At 62.3% G+C, this 18764-nt stretch overlaps 3 protein-coding genes and 1 long non-coding RNA gene across 5 annotated transcripts; 2 read left to right on the forward strand and 2 right to left on the reverse strand.

Moving 5' to 3' along the window:
- Nucleotides 1-89: 89 nt before the first annotated feature.
- Nucleotides 90-8872, reverse strand: MYH14 (myosin heavy chain 14). Its single transcript, XM_049792971.1, has 10 exons — nucleotides 8801-8872; nucleotides 7949-7999; nucleotides 7073-7234; nucleotides 6647-6775; nucleotides 6285-6373; nucleotides 5648-5744; nucleotides 4488-4684; nucleotides 2647-2755; nucleotides 1365-1537; nucleotides 90-529 (listed from the first exon to the last, which is right to left on the reverse strand). Exons 1-10 carry the CDS (start codon nucleotides 8849-8851, stop codon nucleotides 289-291), a joined length of 1299 nt encoding a protein of 432 aa, XP_049648928.1. The 5' UTR covers nucleotides 8852-8872; the 3' UTR covers nucleotides 90-288.
- A 719-nt stretch (nucleotides 8873-9591) lies between these two features.
- Nucleotides 9592-10382, forward strand: LOC126035033 (uncharacterized). The gene is made up of 3 exons (XR_007504819.1): nucleotides 9592-9724; nucleotides 9783-9928; nucleotides 10196-10382. It is a non-coding gene; the product is annotated as an uncharacterized LOC126035033 (long non-coding RNA).
- A 3744-nt stretch (nucleotides 10383-14126) lies between these two features.
- ZBTB45 (zinc finger and BTB domain containing 45) lies at nucleotides 14127-18764 on the forward strand. Of its 2 annotated transcripts, XM_049792962.1 has the most exons (4): nucleotides 14127-14470; nucleotides 15271-15570; nucleotides 15652-16336; nucleotides 18108-18764. In XM_049792962.1, exons 2-4 carry the CDS (start codon nucleotides 15328-15330, stop codon nucleotides 18461-18463), a joined length of 1284 nt encoding a protein of 427 aa, XP_049648919.1. In that variant the 5' UTR covers nucleotides 14127-14470; nucleotides 15271-15327; the 3' UTR covers nucleotides 18464-18764. The 2 variants fall into 2 exon arrangements, with proteins under 2 accessions (XP_049648919.1, XP_049648918.1); XM_049792961.1 differs by having other exon boundaries at nucleotides 14128-14470; nucleotides 15271-16336; nucleotides 18108-18762.
- Nucleotides 16585-18135, reverse strand: LOC126035018 (glutamine-rich protein 2-like). Its single transcript, XM_049793107.1, has 3 exons — nucleotides 17341-18135; nucleotides 17110-17179; nucleotides 16585-16874 (listed from the first exon to the last, which is right to left on the reverse strand). The coding sequence occupies exons 1-3, from the start codon at nucleotides 17438-17440 to the stop codon at nucleotides 16649-16651; spliced, it is 396 nt and encodes a 131-aa protein (XP_049649064.1). The 5' UTR covers nucleotides 17441-18135; the 3' UTR covers nucleotides 16585-16648.

Here is an 18764-nt window from a genome sequence, read left to right on the forward strand (position 1 = left end):
TAATGAGTATGGCCAAGCCCCGCCCCCAACAAGCCCTGCCCCCAAATAAGCCCCACCCCTACTGCTAGAGGTTGGGGTGGATTCCCTGGGGACAGTTTCTAGCCCAAAGTCACTTTCAGGGCTAATCCCCAGGGGTGGTTTCGAGGGTACCCCTCCAGTTAGGGGCTGTTTCAAGGGTGCCCCCAGTGCTGGGGGTGGTTTCAAGGATCCCTGTCATTCCCCCACCCCCCACCCACAGGCCGGGAGTAGTTTCAAGGGTCGTCCGTCCCCCCCAGATTGAGGGCAGTTTCAAGGGTCCCCCCCAGCACTGAGGGTGGTTTCGAGGCCATCCCCGGGGCCAGCAGCCTTTGGGTGGGGCTCCTTGGGGGCAGTTTCGAGGCCCCCCCATGAGGCGGGGGCGGTTTCGAGGAGCTCCCCCAGGGTCCAGGGCCGGGCCCCGCTGTCCTCGCTGTCCTCGCTGTCCTCGCTGTCCTCGTCCTCCTCCCGCAGCATGCGGCGCACCGTGCGGGACAGCGTCAGCGGGTCGCACCTGGGGGCACCCAGGGAGGATTGGGGGTGACCCCCCCCCCCCCGAGCCCCCCACTATCCCAGAATCCCCCATACAGCCCCCATACAGCCCCCCAGAGACCCCCACTATCCCATAATCCCCCATCCAGACCCCACTATCCCATAAGCCCCCATCCAGCCCCCATCCAGCCCCCCACTATCCCATAAACCCCCATACAGCCCCCCAGAGCCCCCCACTATCCCATAATCCCCCATACAGCCCCCCCGAGACCCCCACTATCCCATAATCCCCCATCCAGCCCCCCAGAGACCCCCACTATCCCATAATCCCCCCTGGCCCCATACAGCCCCTCCCAGACCCCTAGGAGCCTATGGGGGCTATAGGGTACTATTAGGGGCTGGGCAGGACTATAGGGTGCTATAGGGACACATAGGGAGTTATAGGGGCCCATGGGGGGGGTAGGGGAAGCTGTAAGTAAACTATAGGAAGCTGTAAGGTGCTATGGGGACATGTAGGGAGCTATAGGGGCCCACAGGAGGGCTGGGGAGGGATTGTAAGGAGGCTATAGGGATCTATAGGGTGTTACAGTGACATATAGGGTGCTATAGAGGCCCACAGGAGGGCTGGGGAGGGGCTATAAGGAGGCTATAGCGATCTATAGGGTGCTCTAGTGACATATAGGGTGCTATAGAGGCCCACAGGAGGGCTGGGGAGGGGCTGTAAGGGGGCTATAGGGATCTATAGGGTGCTATAGGGCCCCATAGGGACCCACGGAGGCCCACGGGGGGTACAAGGAGCCCACGGGGTGGTCCCGGGACCCCGGGGTGCCACGGTGGGTGTCGGCGCCGGCGCCCACCTGAGGCGAGCCCGCAGGGCGGCCACGTGGCGCGCGGTGGCCGCGGCCCCGTCACCGATGTCCTCCAGCGCCCGGCGCAGGCGGTGGCCCTGGGCCTGGTCACGGGCCGTGCCGGCGGCCACCGCGGCCACCCGCTCCCCCAGCGCCCGCCCCGACGCCTCGCTGGCCTGCGCCTGCGGGGACAGGGGACACGGGACGTGGGGACGTGTGGTGGGGGGACATGGGGACACATGATAGGGTGACATGGGGTCGTGGGAACGCGTGGTGGGGGGACACGGGGATGCGTGGTGGGGGGACACGGGGACATGGGGACACGTGGTGGGGGGACACGGGGATGTGGGGACACGTGGTGAGGGGACACGGGAACGTGGGAACGCGTGGTGGGGGGACATGGGGACACGAGGACTTGGGGACACAGTGACATGGGGTGTGGGGACATGGGGATGTGGGGACACGAGGCCATGGGGACACATGGTGTGGGGACATGGGGACGTGGGGACATGAGGCCATGGGGACATGGGGCATGGGGACATGAGGACTTGGGGACACAGAGACATGGGGTGTGGGGACATGGGACATGAGGACGTGGGGAGATGGGGACACAAGGACATGGGGACACGGGGACTTGGGGACACAAGGACATGGGGACATGTGGTGTGGGGACGTGAGGACACGGGACACATGGTGTGGGGACACGAGGCCATGGGGATGCAGAGATGTGGGGACACGGGGACTTGGGGACACGTGATGTGGGGACACAGGGACACGAGGACACAGGGACATGGAGACACAGGGACTTGGGGACACAAGGACATGGGGACATGTGGTGTGGGGACGTGGAGACGTGGGGACATGGGGACATGGAGCATGGGGCCACGAGGCCATGGGGACACAAGGACGTGGGGACACAGGGTGTGGGGACATGGGGACTGGGGGACACAGAGACGTGGGACATGGGGACACAAGGACATGGGGACACGTGGTGTGGGGACATGGGGACATGGGGACACGAGGCCATGGGGACACAGGAACATGGGTCGTAGGGATATGGGGACATGAGGGGTGGGGACACATGGGGACACATGGGACATGGGGCGTGGGGGGACATGGGGGGACACGGGGGGACACGGAGACTATGGGGTCACAGGGTGACACGTGGGGACGTTGGGCAGCCCGCTCCCCACCGCCCTCCCCCCCCACCTGGCTAGGGAACCCATGGGTGCCCACACAGGTGACATCACCACCTCCCCCGTGATGTCACCCACGTGTGACGTCACCCCACCTGCAGGCGGTAGCGCTCCCCCCGCAGCCGCTCCTCTTCCACCTCCGCCAGCAGCACCCGCAGGCGTCTCCCCGCTGCCCGCGCCGCCCGGGTCAGCGCTGCCCGTGCCCTGCACCCACGGGTGCCCCACGTCACCCCACGGCACTCGTGGGGTGACCCACGGCACCCACCACCCAGCGTGGTGCCACCCAGGGACCACCCAAGACCACCCTGGACCACCCTGGGCCACCCTGGGTCAACCTGAGCCATGCTGGGACTATGCTGGGACCACCCTGGACCACCCGGGACCACCCAAGACCACCCTGGATCACCCTGGGTCACCATGGGGTCACCCTGATGCCATCCTGGGACCACCCTGGGCCACCCTGGGGCCACCCTGGGGCCACCCTGGGTTACTCTGGGACCACCCAAGACCACCCTGGATCACCCTGGATCACCCTGGGGTCACCCTGGGTCACCCTGGAACCACCCAAGACCACCCTGAATCACCCTGGATGACCCTGGGACCACCTTGGGTCACCCTGGACCACCCTGGGTCAACCTGAGCCGTGCTGGGACTACACTGGGACCACATTGGGACCACCCTGGGACCACCCAAGACCACCCTGGACCACCCTGGGACCACCCAAGACCACCCTGGGTCACCCTGGACCACCATGGGACCACCCAAGACCACCCTGGGTCACTCTGGACCACCATGGGTCAACCTGAGCTGTGCTGGGACTATGCTGGGACCACCCTGGGCCACCCTGGGCCACCCTGGGACCACCCAAGACCACCCTGGATCACCCTGGGTCACCATGGGGTCACCCTGGGACCACCCTGGGTCACTCTGGACCACCCTGGGTCAACCTGAGCTGTGCTGGGACTACACTGGGACCACCCTGGGACCACCCTGGGCCACCCTGGGGCCACCCTGGGATCACCCTGGGTTACTCTGGGACCACCCAAGACCACCCTGGATCACCCTGGGGTCACCATGGGCTACCCTGGGACCACCCAAGACCACCCTGAATCACCCTGGACGACCCTGGGACCACCTTGGGTCACCCTGGACCACCCTGGGTCAACCTGAGCTGTGCTGAGACTACGCTGGGACCACGCTGGGACCACCCTGGGACCACCCAGGACCACCATGGGCCACCCTGGACCACACTGGGACCACCCAAGACCACCCTGGGTCACCCTGGACCACCATGGGACCACCCTGGGACCACCCTGGGTCACTCTGGACCACGCTGGGTCAACCTGAGCTGTGCTGGGACTATGCTGGGACCACCCTGGGACCACCCTGGGCCACCCTGGGACCATCCTGGGTCACCCTGGACCACCCTGGGTCAACCTGAGCTGTGCTGGGACTACACTGGGACTACCCTGGGACCACCCTGGACCACCCTGAATCACCCTGGGGTCACCCTGGGACCACCCTGGGTTACTCTGGGACCACCGAAGACCACCCTGGACCACCCTTGGGACCACCCTGGGACCACCCTGGACCACCCTGGGTTACTCTGGACCACCCTGGGTCAACCTAAGCTCTGCTGGGACTGTGCTGGGACCACCCTGGGACCACCCTGAAGCACCATGGGCCACCCTGGACCACCCTGGGACCACCCTGGACCACCCTGGGTCAACCTAAGCTGTGCTGGGACTGTGCTGGGACCACCCTGGGACCACCCTGAAGCACCATGGGCCACCCTGGACCACCCTGGGACCACCCAAGACCACCCTGGGTCACCCTGGACCACCCTGGGACCACCCTGGACCACCCTGAGGCCATCTGAGGACCATCTTGGACCACCCTGGGACCACCCAAGAGCACCCTGGACCCCCCGGCTCACCCGGCCTCGCGGTGCAGGAGCTCCTGGAGGTGGAGGCAGCGGGCACGCAGGGCGGCCTCGGCGGGTCCCGGGGGCACCCTGGGGTGCTGCAGCCGCCCCCACAGCACCCGCTGCTCCTGCTCCAAGCGGGCCCGAGCCCCCGCCGCTTCCCGCGCCCGTGCCCCCGCCGCCGCCAGCGCCCGCCGCAGTTCCTCCGCCTGCACCCGACGGTGGCACCCGTGGGGGGTCAGCAGCACCCACACGGCACCCGCATGGTGCTCACAAGTGCACCCACAGCACCCGCAACGGCACCCACGGCACCCACAAGTGCACCCACGGCACCCAGACCAGCACCCACAGCTGCACCCACAGCACCCACACAGCACCCACAGCACCCACAAGTACACCCACAGCACCCACACAGCATCCGCAGCACCCACAGCTGCACCCACAGCACCCACACAGCACCCACAGCACCCACACCAGCACCCACAGCTGCACCCACAGCACCCACAAGTGCATCCACAGCACCCAGACCAGCATCCACAGCACCCACACCAGCATCCACAGCACCCACAAGTGCATCCACAGCTGCACACACAGCACCCACAAGTGCATGCACGGTACCCACAGCTGCACGCAGAGCACCCACACAGCACCCACAGCACCCACAAGTGCACCCACAGCACCCAGACCAGCATCCACAGCACCCACACCTGCATCCACAGTACCTACAACCGCCCCCACAGCACCCACAGCTGCCCCCACGCCACCCACACCTGCCCTCACAGCACCCACAGCACCCCCAGCAGCCCCCCAGCACCCCCAGCACCCACCAGTGCCCCCACAGCAGCACCCACAGGTGCTCCCTGTGCCCCCATAGGTACCCCACGTCCCCCACCCGTCCCGCCCTACGTCCCCCATAGGTGCCCCTGTGCCCTCCCCACACATTCGCCTACACACCCCTCCATACGTCCCCCCCCTCGCCCCCCCCACGTCACCCATAGGCACCCTCACATCACCCACATGCCCATAGGTGCCCCCCTTAGATCTCCCATAGGTGCCCTTCTCTCCCTCACATCCCCCTGCATCCCCCCGTACATCCCCCCCAGGTGCTCCCTATAGGTGCCCAACTCCCCCCCATAGGTGTCCCCCCCTATGTCACCCATAGGTGCTCCGACCTGGCCTTGTCGCTGGTGCAGGCATTGCTGCAGCGCCCGGTTGTGCTCCCGCAGTTCCGCCAGCGCCGTCTGCAGCCCCCCGGGGTCTCGGCCCCCCCTGCACCCATAGACGCTATAGGGGCTGCGGGGGGCGGGGGGGAGTTGGGGGGAGGGGAGATGTGCCCGAGGGGCTATAGGGGCTGTGTTGTGGGGGGTATAGGGGGGACACTCTGGGGGGCTATAGGGGACAGGTTGGGGGGGTATAGGGGATGTACCGTGGGGGCTATAGGGGACATGCTACGGGGTCTATAGGGGACATGCTGTGGGGGCTATACGGGATGGACCATGGGGTCTATAGGGGACATGCTACGGGGTCTATAGGGGATGTACCGTGGGGTCTATAGAGGACAGGCCATGGGGGCTATAGGGGATGTACCGTGGGGTCTATAGGGGACACGCCATGGGGGCTATAGGGGACATGCTACGGGGGCTATTAGGGATGTACCGTGGGGTCTATAGGGGACAGGCCATAGGGGCTATAGGGGACAGGCCATGGGGGCTATAGGGGATGCATTATGAGGGTGCCCTACAGAGGACATATATGAGTATGTGGGCGTGGCCAGGGAGTGGGCGTGGCCAGGGAGGGGCGGGCACTCACGTAGGGGTGGGTGGGTGGGGCACGTGGGCAGCCATGTCATCGCGCTCCTGCTCCGCCCGCCGCCGGGCATGCTGGGCCGCCGCCACTGCCTGGGGGTGGGGTCGGGATGGACACGCCCCCCCATACCGGGAAGCCCCGCCCACCTCATCCCAGCACCCCCTGACCCACTGCCATAGCCCCACCCCTTTTTTCCCTAGCCCCGCCCCATGTCTATTACTCCCACGCCCATGTCCATTAGCCCCGCCCCCGACTCTTAGCCCTGCCCCTAGTCTCACATAGCCCCGCCCCCGAGGTAGCGTAGCCCCACCCCAGCATCCCTTGGCCCTGCCCTCACCCCGCCCACTCCCTCTAGCCCCGCCCACCTGCCGCAGCTGCTCCAGCTCCGCCTCCCTGGCACGACGCTGTGACTCCGCCTCCTGTGCCCGGAGCTCCGCCCCTGCCCGGGCGGCACGTGCCGCCTCTAGCTCTGCCCACAGCAGATGCCCTGCCTCCTGGGGGGAGGGGCTCTGTCAGGGTGACGCCCCTAGGAGGGGAAGGCCACACCCACCCAGCAGGCCCCGCCCCCAGCCCAGGCACCAATCCCTCTCACAGATCCCACCCCCCCGACTGAAGCCCCGCCCACCCCTGGATGCCCCACCCACTGTCCTAAGCCTCCACCTTCTTCATAGGCCGCACCCCCTCTAACCACACCCCTAACTCCACCTCAGCCACGCCCTGTGCCCTGACACTGACCCTGCCAGAGGCCCCGCGCCCTGTCATGCTCTGCCCCCTGCCCAGGCTCCGCCCACCTGCTGCTGGCGCAGGCGCTCACAGGCCCGGTCTCGTGCCCGACAGGCTCCGCCCACCCGGGCCTGGGCCCCACCCACCGCTATCTCCAGCGCCCGCAGGGCCCCGCCTGCTGCCAGGCTCCGCCCCCGCTCTGCCGCCAGACTCCGCCCCAGCGCCGCCACCTGCTGGGGGCAGGGACAGGCCGTGAGTGACAGCTCCACGCCCCGCCTCCAGGTGACAGATAGTCCCAGGTCCCACCCCAAGGATGACTGACAGCCCCATGCCCCACCCACTAAAGTGATGGACAGCCACAGGTCCCACCCACCAGGGTGATGGACAGCCCCATGTCCGCCCACTAAAGTGATGGACAGCCCCAGGTCCCGCCCACCAGTGTGATGAACAGCCGCATGTCCGCCCACTAAAGTGATGGACAGCCCCAGGTCCCGCCCATCAGGGTGATGGACAGCCCCATGCCCCACCCACTAAAGTGATGGACAGCCCCATGTCCCACCCACCAAGGCAATGGACAGCCCCATGTCCGCCCACTAAAGTGATGGACAGCCCCAGGTCCTGCCCACCAGGGTGATGGACAGCCCCATGTCCTGCCCACTGAAGTGATGGACAGCCCCATGTCCCGCCCACCAGGGTGATGGACAGCCCCCATGCCCCACCCACTAAAGTGATGGACAGCCCCATGTCCCGCCCACCGAGGTGATGGACAGCCCCATGTCCCGCCCACTAAAGTGATGGACAGCCCCATGTCCCACCCACCAGGGTGATGGACAGCCCCCCGCCCCGCCCCCCACCAGGCCTGCCCCAGTTCCATAGCGAGGGGTGGGGGTTAGGCTGTGACTGACAGGTTCTGGCCACACCCCTCCCAGCAAAGCCCCGCCCACCTGGCTGCTGAGGTCCCGGAGCTCCTCCTCCAGGTCCCTGCGGTACTGTGCCTGGGGGGGGGGGGGGGACACGACAAAAAGGGGGGGGTTTGTGACAGCTCAGGGGACCCAGGGGTCCTGGGATTTGGGGGGGGGGGACACCCACTTCCCATCCTCCCCCCCCCCCCTGCTCCCCTGGGACCCCGAGTCTGGGGGGACCCAGACATCCAGGCCCCACGCCATAGGGTCCCTTTGGGGGGGGGGGGGGGGTGTGACACCTGGGTCCCCTCATTGGGGGGGTGGGGGGGTGTGTGGGGAAGATGCCTGGGTACCTTCCCACGGGGAGGGGGAGGGGAACGGGCGCCTGGGTTCTCTTCCCCCGCCCCGTGCCCTAATTCCAGTCCAGGGTCTGGCCTGGGGCCAGTGGGACCAGTGGGGCCAGGGGAGGGGGCACCCGGATGCCTGGGTCCCCCAGTCAAGTTGGGGGGGGGGGGGGCAGCTGGGAGCCTGGATGCCTGGGTGCTCTGGGTGGGGGGAGAGGTCCCCCAAATACCTGCATCCCCCCCCCCCCTCCCCTAGACCCCTTGGGTCCCCCCCCATTGGAATTGAAGCTTCCCCAGATGCCTGGGTGCCCCCCCCCGGATACCTGGGTGCCCCTCCTGGATGCCTGGGTGCTCTGGGTCGGGGGGGTCCCCCAAATGCCTGGACCCCCTCCCCCAGACCCCTTGGGTCCCCCCCCCCCCCATTGGGATTGAAGCTTCCCCAGATGCCTGGGTGCCCCCCTCTGGACACCTGGGTGCCCCCCCCGGACACCTGGGTGTCCCCCCTGGACACCTGGGTGCCCCCCACCCGGGACACCCAGGTCCCACTCACCTGCGCCAGCCTGGTGGGGCCACATCGTCCCCTGTCGCCCTCGTCTACCATGGCACAAACTGGGGGGTAGGGAGGGGGTCCTGGAACAACAGAGACCCTACAATAACACACCCACACACCCCCCCGCCAGCAGCAGCAGCACTGGACGCCTGGGTCGTCCCCCCCCCCCCCCCGACAGCTCTGGATGGAATCAGATGCCTGGGTCCCTTTTGTGGGGAGGGGGGCAATGGGGCAGATGGGGTGGGGCGTCCCTAGATACCTGGGTCCCCTCACCTGCTGCGAGTCCGTGTGTCCCCCCTGTCCTGCGATACCGAGCCCGGAATCGTGGGACCAAGTCGTCCGGTGGCCGGGAACTCCCTGTGCCACCCACGCCGCGGGCACGGGAGGACTCGGGCATCCAGGCACCTCCTTCCCCTGGGCTCTACCCACGGGGCCCAGAACCCGCCCACCCCCCAGGGCACCCAGATGGGCACCCAGATTTCCGGGGAGATCAGTTCGGCTCCACCAGTTCCAACCTTCAGGCATAACCACCCGCCCTTGCCGGAGGGGAACCGGGCGGCTGGGCACCTCCCTAGGTCCCCCCGAAGAAGGTGTTGGGATATTCCCTGAAATGCCATGATGATGTCATACCATCGTAGGTGATGTCATGGCACCAGCTGTGATGCCATATAGAGGGAAAGGCCAGGCAGGGAGGGGATGGGGGGACAGGTGAGGCTGTGGGAGCAGCTGTGATGTCACAGTGCTGGGTACGGCGTCGCAGGGAGGGGAGGGCACAGCAGTGATGTCACTGCAGGGTTTCTACAACTGACCAACGCCGCCATGTCATACAAATGGCCGTCCCTGTGGTAATCTGTATAGAGTGATGTCAGCGTGGGTCAAAATGGAGAAATATGGGGTGACGCGGGTCAACGCAGGTCAACACAGGTTAGCACCAATCAACATGGGTCAACACAGGTCTACATGGGTCAAAATGGAGCAACAGAGTGACATGGGTCAACATAGATCAACATGGGTCACCGGATTAAGAAAGCAACACGGATCAACATGCATCAACACAGATTGGCATGGGTCAACACCAATCAACAGGGGTCAAAATGGGTCAACACAGGTCAGCATGGGTGAACACAGGTCAACACTGGATCAACATGGGTCAACATAGGTTGACATGGGTTGACATAGATTGACATGGGTCAACATGGATCAACACAGGTCTACATGGGTCAAAATGGAGCAACAGAGAGTGACATGGGCCAACATAGATCAACATAGATCAACATGGGTCACTGGATTAAGAAAGCAACACGGATCAACATGCGTCAACACAGATTGGCATGGGTCAACACTGATCAACACGGGTCAAAATGGGTCAACGCAGGTCAGGATGGGTGGACACAGGTCAACACTGGATCAACATGGGTCAACATAAATTGACACAGGTCGACATAGATTGACACGGGTCAACATGGATCAACACAGGTCTACATGACTCAAAATGGAGCACCACAGAGTGACATGGGTCAACATGGATCAGCATGGGTCAACATGGATCAGTACAGAGCAACATGGGTCAACAGGAGTCAACAGGGGTGTGAGAAACTATGGACTATAGGGTATTGTTATTAAGATTTATGTTAAGCTCAATGTAAAGGTCAGGAAATCGCTCATGCAAGTAGCTACCAGACACCACCTGTGTAAGATAAGATAAGATAACCACAATCGTTTACCATTATGCAAGATAACCGCCAGGTATCCAGGAACCTACAGAAACAGGACAGACAACTCCATATAAGGACATATGAGTAAGGGATTAACTATGAGACAAAGGAGAAAGACTTCTTACTTCGGCCTCAAAGAGACAGACAACGACCCCCCAACAACAACTGAAACATGCGCAGAGTATCTCCACTACTTCACAACACGGAAATAAAGATGTATAAAAAGGGACTGTTTGAACTGCTCAGTACGGCAGTTGGTGGAGCGCAGACTCCCCTGCCGTCCAGCGCTGTATTTGCTCATATTCTACTTGCTATAATTAATAAAATTTTAATTGGATTATGATCCCTTGTGGTCGCAATTTATGACAAGGGGTCAACACGGATCAACATGGTTCAATACAGGTCAACAAACATGGGTCAACAAGGTTCAAGACTGCATCAACATGGGCCAACACAGATTGACAGGCATCAACACGGAGTGACAGAGGTCAACGTAGATCAGCGCAGGCGTGTATGGGTCAACACGGGGCAACACGGGTCAAAATGGAGCAACACAAAGTGACACGGGTCAGCGTAGATCAACATGGATCAATGTGGGTCAACACATGGCTCGCCAAACATGGGTCAACACAGACTGACACAGGCCAACATGAATGAACAGTGGTCAACGCCGGTCACCATGGGTCACCATGGTCACCAAACATGGGTCAACACAGACTGACACGGGCCAACATGAATGAACATTGGTCAACGCCGGTCACCATGGGTCACCATGGTCACCAAACATGGGTCAACACAGACTGACATGGGCCAACATGAATCAACATTGGCCAACACAAGTCACCATGGGTGACCAAACATGGGTCAGCACGGACTGACATGGGCCAACATGAATCAACATTGGCCAACGTGGGTCAGCAAACATGGGTCAACACGGACAGACACGGGTCAACATGGGTCCTCATCAGCCAACACCACCCCATCACATGAAACAGCCACTGGATTGCGGCGGGCGGGGCTCTGGCACAGCTGTGATGTCACTACAGGGCAACGAATGATGTCAGAGACAGAAAGGAGTCAACATGAGAAGCCACGCCACGCCAGGGCCAGGTAGTGACATCACCAGTGGGCAAGAAGTGACATCCCTCATAGAGCAGGAGGATTATGCCTGACCTGGACCCATCTCTGATGTCACCCAGGGCCCAGGAAATGACATCATCAACTCACCAGGATGTGTGACAGGCCCAGCCCAAGCAGTGAGGTCATCACTAGATGAGGAAGTGATGTCGCTGCCGGACGCAGGCCGTGAAGTGACCATCGGGGCAGGCCAGGAGGGGCACCACCACATTCCCAACAGGCTGTGACATCACCAGCAGACCAGCTGCCCCTATGGGGTGCTATAGGGGCCATAGGGGCTGGGCCAGTTTGGCCCTATGGGGTCTATAGGGGATCCCTGAGCCCACAGAGATCCCTATAGGGGTCTATAGAGGATGCTAGCCCTATAGGGATCCCTGGGGGGGGGGGGGGGGGCTGTCTACAGGGGATCCTGGCCCTATAAGGATTCCTATAAGGATCCCCAGATCATTCCTACGCAATCTATAGGGAGCACAGACCTTATGGGGATCCCTGTGGAGATCTCTGGGGAATCACGGCCCCCTGGTGATCCCTATGGGCATGTATAGGTCCTCTGGATCCTGTGGGGGTCCCCAGGGGGGGTCTATAGGGGATCCAGGCCCTATGGGGATCCCTGTGGGGATCTATGGGGGATCCGGGCCCTATGGGGGTCTATATGGATCAACATAGGGATCTATAAGTGATCGAGGCTCTACAGAGGGTCCAGGCCCTCTGGGGATCCCTATGGGGATCTACAGGGCATCTGGGCCCTATAGAGATCCCTACGGGGATCTATAAGTCATCCAGGATCTGTAGGGTTCTAGAGGGAATCACAGCTGTATAGGGGTCTATAGGGGGGATCCAGGCCCTACGGGGGATAGTTTGGGGGGTGGGGGTTGTCTATAAGGCCTGAAGGCCCCTATATAGGTCTATAGGAGGACAAGGCTCTACAGGGATCTCTATGGGACTCCCCCAGACCTATGGGGAACCCCATAGGGATCTATAAGGCACCTAGGATCTATAGGGGTCTTAGGGGATCCCAGCCCCTGTGGAGACCCCTCTGGGGGTCTATAGAGGACTGTGACCCTACGAAAGTCTTGCTGGTGGTCTACAGAGGATCACGGCCCTATGGGAGTCTATAGGGCACTGCAGCCTTAACGGGTACCTATGGGAGTCTATGGTGGATCCCGGCCCTACTGAGAGCTACAGAGCTCTATAGGGGATCTCAGTCCTATGGGGGTCCCTATGGCGGTCCACAGGGCTTCAGAACCTATGGGGGTTCCTACGAGGGTCTATAGGGGTCTGCAGCCATATGGTGGTCCCTATGGGACCTTTAGACAAAGGGGACTGAAGCCCAACAGGGGTCCTGATGCAGGTCTATAGGGGACCGCAGCCCAGTGGCGGTCCTGATGGGCGTCTATAGGGATCCCAGCCCTACGAGCGTCCCTATGGGTCCCTATAGGCATTCATACACTATGCCGGTCCCTGAAGAGGTCCACAGGGGATCACAATCCTATGGGGGTCCCTATGCGCATCTATAGGCATTTGTACACTACAGGGGTCCCTATGGGGGTCTATAGAGGAACCTAATCCTATGGGGGTCCCTATGGGGTCTACAGGGGATCCCTATGGAGGTCCACAAGGGATTGCAATCCTACAGGGGTCCCTATGGGCATCTATAGGCATTTGTACACTATGGGGTTCCTTATGGGGGTCTATAGGGGATCTCAACGCTACAAGAGTCCCTACGGGGTCTATAGGGGATCCCAACCCTATGGGGGTCCCTACAGGGTCTATAGGGGATCCCAACCCTACAGAGGTCCCTATGGGGGTCTATAGGGGATCACAGCACTATGGGTCCCTATAGGCATTGGTTCACTATGGGGGTCCCTATGGGGTTCTATAGGGATCCCAAACCTACAGGGGTCCCTATGGGGTGTATAGGGGAACCCAAACCTACAGGGGTCCCTGTGGGGTCTATAGGGGATCCTAATCCTATGGGGGTCCCTACGGTGTCTATAGGGGATCCCAACCCTACAGGCAGTCCGTATGGGGGTCTATAGGGGATCCCAATCCTATGGGGGTCCCTATGGTCATCTATAGGCATTGGTACACTATGGGGGTCCCTGTGGGGGTCAATAGGGGATCCCAACCCTACAGCGGTCCCTATGGGGTCCATAGCGGATCCTAATCCTAAGAGGGTCCCTAAGGGCATCTATAGGCATTTGTACACTACGGGGGTCCTTATGGGGGTGTACAGGGGATCCCAACCCTACAGGGCTCCCTATAGGCATTTGTACACTACGGTGGTCCCTATGGGGTCTATAGGGGATCCCAACCCTACAGGGGTCCCTAGGGGGTCTACAGGGGATCCCAACCCTATGGGGGTCCCTATAGGCATTTGTACACTACGGGGGTCCCTATGGGGGTCTATAGGGGACCCCAATCCTATGGGGGTCCCTATGGGCATCTATAGGCTTTGGTACACTACGGGGGTCCCTATGGGGGTCTACGGGGGATCCCAACCCTACGGGGGTCCCTATAGGGATCCATAGGTGACCGCGGCCCCGCGGCCACCCCGCGCCCCCCCCCCTACGGGTCCCCGCGAGGGGCGTGGCCTCTCCCGCCCCCGTCTCTATGGTGCGGGGGGGGGGGCGGCAGGAGGACCGCGCCCGCGTCCCTCTCTATGATCCCGGCTCACTTCCTCTCTTGGCCGCCCCTCCGGAAGTGACGCGTGCGAGAAAGAAAGACGGAGGCGGAGGGGGGGGAAGGGGGCTACCGGAAGCGGCGGCGGAGGCGCTTCCGGGTGTCGGGGCCGGCGGCGGTTCCGGCGGGCGCGGAGGTGAGTGCGGCCCCGCCCCCGCCCCGCCCCGCCGGGGTCCCTTTTTGGGGTGGGGGAGGGGTGGGGGATGTCCCCAGGGGGTCGCCACACCCCCCCCGGTGACGTCCCGCGGGGTGTCCCCGCGCTCCCGGGGACCCCCTGGAAAGGTGTCTCCCCGAGCCCCCGTGACGTCATCAGAGCGGCCCCCAGCACCCGGTGACGTCCCGCGAGGTGTCCCCTGGGCCACCGGCGACGTCCTGGCGGCATCTCCGCACCGCGGTGATGTCACCGGCCCGTGGTGACGTCACGTCGTGTGTCCCCAACCCTTGGTGATGCCCTGGTGGCAACACGTAGCATGGTGATGTCACCGGCCCATGGTGACATCACATCAGGTGTCCCCAACCCTCGGTGATGCCCTGGTGGCAACACGTAGCATGGTGATGTCACCGGCCCATGGTGACATCACATCAGGTGTCCCCAACCCTCGGTGATGCCCTGGTGGCAACACGTAGCATGGTGATGTCACCAGCCCGTGCTGACATCACATCAGGTGTCCCCAACCCTTGGTGACGCCCTGGTGGCATCTCTGCACCACGTTGATGTCACCAGCCCATGGTGACATCCCTTAGGGTGTCCCCAGCCACCGGTGACGTCTTGGTGGCATCTCCACACCACGTTGATGTCACTGGCCCGTGGTGACGTCACATCAGGTGTCCCCAACCCTCGGTGATGCCCTGGTGGCATCTCCACACCACGTCGATGTCCCCAGCCCACGGTGACATCCCATCGCGTGTCCCCAAACCCGGTTGCTCTTCCCTCAGGTTATCTCCAGACCTCACCGACGACCCCGGTCCCCGCCGGCGCCCATCCCCGCCGCCATGGCGGAGGCCGTCCACTACATCCATCTCCAGAACTTCAGCCGTTCGCTGCTGGAGACCCTCAACGGCCAACGTTTGGGCGGCCACTTCTGCGACGTGACGGTTCGTATCCGCGAGGCCACCCTACGAGCCCACCGCTGCGTCTTGGCTGCCGGTAGCCCCTTCTTCCACGACAAGCTCCTCTTGGGTCACTCGGCCATCGAGGTGCCACCCGTTGTCCCCAGCGGAGCCGTACGGCAACTGGTAGAGTTCATGTACAGCGGTTGCTTGGTGGTGGCCCAGTCGGAAGCTCTGCAGATCCTCACCGCCGCCTCCATCCTCCAGATCAAGACGGTCATCGACGAGTGCACCCAAATCATCTCCCAGAGCCGCGGTCCCAAGGCGTTGCCCCCCGCCCGCCCGCCCCGCCCCGAACCCCTCCCGCCGCCCACCGATCCCCGTCACAAACCGCTGCCGGTACCGCCGGTACCGTCAGAACCCGACGTTCGATTCGGTCCGAGCGAGCCGGCGCCCAGCTGCCACAGCCGTAAGCAGCGGCAACCGCTGCGGCTCCAGTTGCCGGTGAAGGAGGAGGAAGAGGAGGAGGAGGAAGGGGGAGGCGCCGCCAGCACCGGTGAGGAAGGTTTCGCCCCGCCGCCCTTCACCGCCGAGGAGACCCCGTTTTTCGGTGCTCCCGAGGTCTTCGCCGACGCTTTCCTCCCTCCCTGGCCCGGCGAGGATGGGGGCAAGTTTGGGCCCGATTGCAGCCTGGAGGCGCCGGGCCGGGCGCCGGCGTTTGGGGCCAAGGCGGCACCGGGTGGCAACGGTTTTGGTTTTGCGCCGCCACCGCCACCGCCGCTCTACGAGGGGGGCGCAGAAGCGGGGCTAAGCGGTGGGGGTGTCCCCCCGACCCCCGAGGTGGCCCAGCCCGGCCCCTCACGCTGTCCCGAGCCCTCCTACCAGTGCGGCCACTGCCAGAAGACCTTTAGCTCCCGGAAGAACTACACCAAACACATGTTCATCCACTCCGGTGAGGGGACACGGCAGGGGGGACACGGTGGGGACAGACGGGGCGGGGGGGGGACACGGGACATGACATGGGGCTCCCCAGGGGACCGCGGGGCCGGAGCAGGTTCCGTGTGGGGGGACGCAATGGGGACGGTGAGGGAGAGGTGGGGATGTGGAAGGGTGGGGGGACGTTGCGGGGACAAGGACGGTGCAGTGCGGGAGGTGGGGGGATGGGGACATTGGGATGGGGATGGTGACGTTGGTGGGGGGGGGGCGTGGAGGGATGGGGACGGGGATGTAACGGGGACCCACGTTGACCCGTTGTCACTCCACGTCAATCCATGTTGACACACGTTGCTCCGTGTTGATCCACGTTGATGTGCGTCGCTCCACGTTGGTCAGTGTTGACCCATGTCACTCTGTGGTGATCCACGTCAGTCTGTGGTGACACGTGTTGATCTAGCGTTGATCCATGTTGATCTGTGTTGATCCACATTGACCCCTGCTGATCTATGTTGGCCCATGTCACTCTCTGTTGCTCCATTTTGACCCATGTAGACCTGTGTTGATCCATGTTGACCCGTGTCAATCTATGTCGACCTATGTCAATCTATGTTGACCCATGTTGATCCAGTGTTGACCTGTGTTGACCCATTTTGACCCGTGTTGGTCAGCGTTGACCCATGCCAACCTGTGTGGATGCATGTTGATCTGTGTTGCTTTCTTAATCCGGTGACCCATGTTGATCTATGTTGACCCATGTCACTCTGTTGCTCCATTTTGACCCATGTAGACCTGTGTTGACCCATGTTGATTGGTGCTAACCTGTGTTGACCTGTGCTGACCAATGTTGACCCATGTTGACCTGTGTTGATCCACATTGACCCCTGCTGATCTATGTTGACCCATGTCACTCTGTGGTGCTCCATTTTGACCCTCGTAGACCTGTTTTGATCTATGCTGTCCCATGTCATTCTATGTTGACCCATGTTGATCCAGTGTTGATCTGTGTTCACCCATGTTGACCTGTGTTGACCCATTTTGACCCGTGTTGATCAGTGTTGACCCATGGCAATCTGTGTTGACGCATGTTGATCCGTGTTGCTTTGTTAATCCGGTGACCCATGTTGCTCTATGTTGCTCCATGTCAACCTGTGTTGATCTGTTGACGCATGTTGACCTGTGCTGACCTGTGTGGATCCATGTTCACCTGTGAAACCATGTTGACCTGTGTTGATCTGTGTTTACCCACGTTGATCTGCTGACCCATGTTGACCTGTGTTGACCCATGTTATCCATGTTCACCTGTGGATCTCTTGACCCACCTTGAGCTGTATTGACCTATGTTGCTCCACGTTACCTGTGTTGACCCACGATGACCTGTGTTCATCCATGTTGAACTGTGTTGACCCTCATTAATGCACATCACTCCCTTTTGACCCATGTTGATCCATTGACTTGTGCCGATCTATGTTGACTCATGTTGACCCATGTTGATCCATTGACTTATGTTGATCCATGTTGACTCATGTTGACCCATGTTGATCCACATTGACATGTGTTGACCCATGCTGACCCATTAACTTCTGTTGCTCCATGTTGACCCTGTCAACCTGTGTTGCTGCGTGTTGCTCCACGTTGACCTGTATTGATCCATGTTGACCCATGTTGACCTCTGTCAACCTCTGTTGCTCCGTGTTGATCCATGTTGACCCACCTTGATCCGTGTTGACTCGTATCGATCTGTGTTGACCCATATTGATCCAAGTTGACCCACGGTTGTCTCTCTGTAGGCGAGAAGCCCCACCAGTGCTCCATCTGTTGGCGCTCCTTCTCACTCCGTGACTACCTGCTGAAGCACATGGTGACCCACACGGGCGTCCGCGCCTTCCAGTGCGGCGTCTGCTGCAAACGCTTCACCCAGAAGAGCTCCCTCAATGTCCACATGCGCACCCACCGCCCCGAGCGCTTCCAGTGCCGCCTCTGCACCAAGGGTTTCTCCCACCGTACCCTCCTCGAGCGCCACGCCGCTGCCACCCACCCCGTGCCACCGCCGGGGCCACCGCCGGGGCCGCCGCCACCTGAAGCTGCGCTGGCAACGTGGCCAGGCGCCGAGGCTGCGGGTGCTGGCCCCACTCACACGGCGTGAGGGTGCCCCGGGGGGGTCTGTCACCCCTGAACTGCCTCGGAGGTGGGCTTTGGGGCTCCCCTGTGCCTGTGGACAAGCCCCCGGGCCTGTCTGAGCACCCCAGGGTGAAACCTGGAGGACTTTGAGCCCACCCCAGCCGTGGACTTGATGCCCTAGATGGACGGACGGAGGGAGGTGGGGTCCATCCCGCTCGTCCCCTCCCAGCGACGTGGTTTCCATCCCCCCAAACCGCGGTGGTGGGGGCGGTTAAACAGATTTGGTGGAGCCGGCGGGTGGTGAAAATCAACACGCGGGTTTTAAG

This window comes from Accipiter gentilis, chromosome 36 (assembly GCF_929443795.1).
Source record: "Accipiter gentilis chromosome 36, bAccGen1.1, whole genome shotgun sequence".
In the NCBI taxonomy this organism is placed as follows: Eukaryota; Metazoa; Chordata; class Aves; order Accipitriformes; family Accipitridae; genus Astur; species Astur gentilis.

What these genes read in the sequence shown, in the direction of transcription:
- LOC126035018 (XM_049793107.1), bottom strand. Translation starts at nt 17,440, where the DNA reads ATGGGTCACCGGATTAACAAAGCAACACGGATCAACATGCGTCAACAC. An exon ending in GTCAAAATGGGTCAACACAG is followed by an intron (nt 17,180 to 17,340) that starts GTCAACATGGGT and finishes GGATCAACACAG; the next exon opens with GTCAACATGGGTCAACATTG. An exon ending in ATCAACATGGGTCAACACAG is followed by an intron (nt 16,875 to 17,109) that starts GTCTACATGGGT and finishes GGATCAACACAG; the next exon opens with GTCTACATGGGTCAAAATGG.
- MYH14 (XM_049792971.1), bottom strand. Translation starts at nt 8,851, where the DNA reads ATGGTAGACGAGGGCGACAGGGGACGATGTGGCCCCACCAGGCTGGCG. An exon ending in CCCCACCCACCCACCCCTAC is followed by an intron (nt 5,745 to 6,284) that starts GTGAGTGCCCGC and finishes CTATGGGTGCAG; the next exon opens with GGGGGGCCGAGACCCCGGGG. An exon ending in GGGAGCGCTACCGCCTGCAG is followed by an intron (nt 1,538 to 2,646) that starts GTGGGGTGACGT and finishes CTGTCCCCGCAG; the next exon opens with GCGCAGGCCAGCGAGGCGTC.
- ZBTB45 (XM_049792961.1), top strand. Translation starts at nt 15,328, where the DNA reads ATGGCGGAGGCCGTCCACTACATCCATCTCCAGAACTTCAGCCGTTCG. An exon ending in ACACATGTTCATCCACTCCG is followed by an intron (nt 16,337 to 18,107) that starts GTGAGGGGACAC and finishes GTCTCTCTGTAG; the next exon opens with GCGAGAAGCCCCACCAGTGC.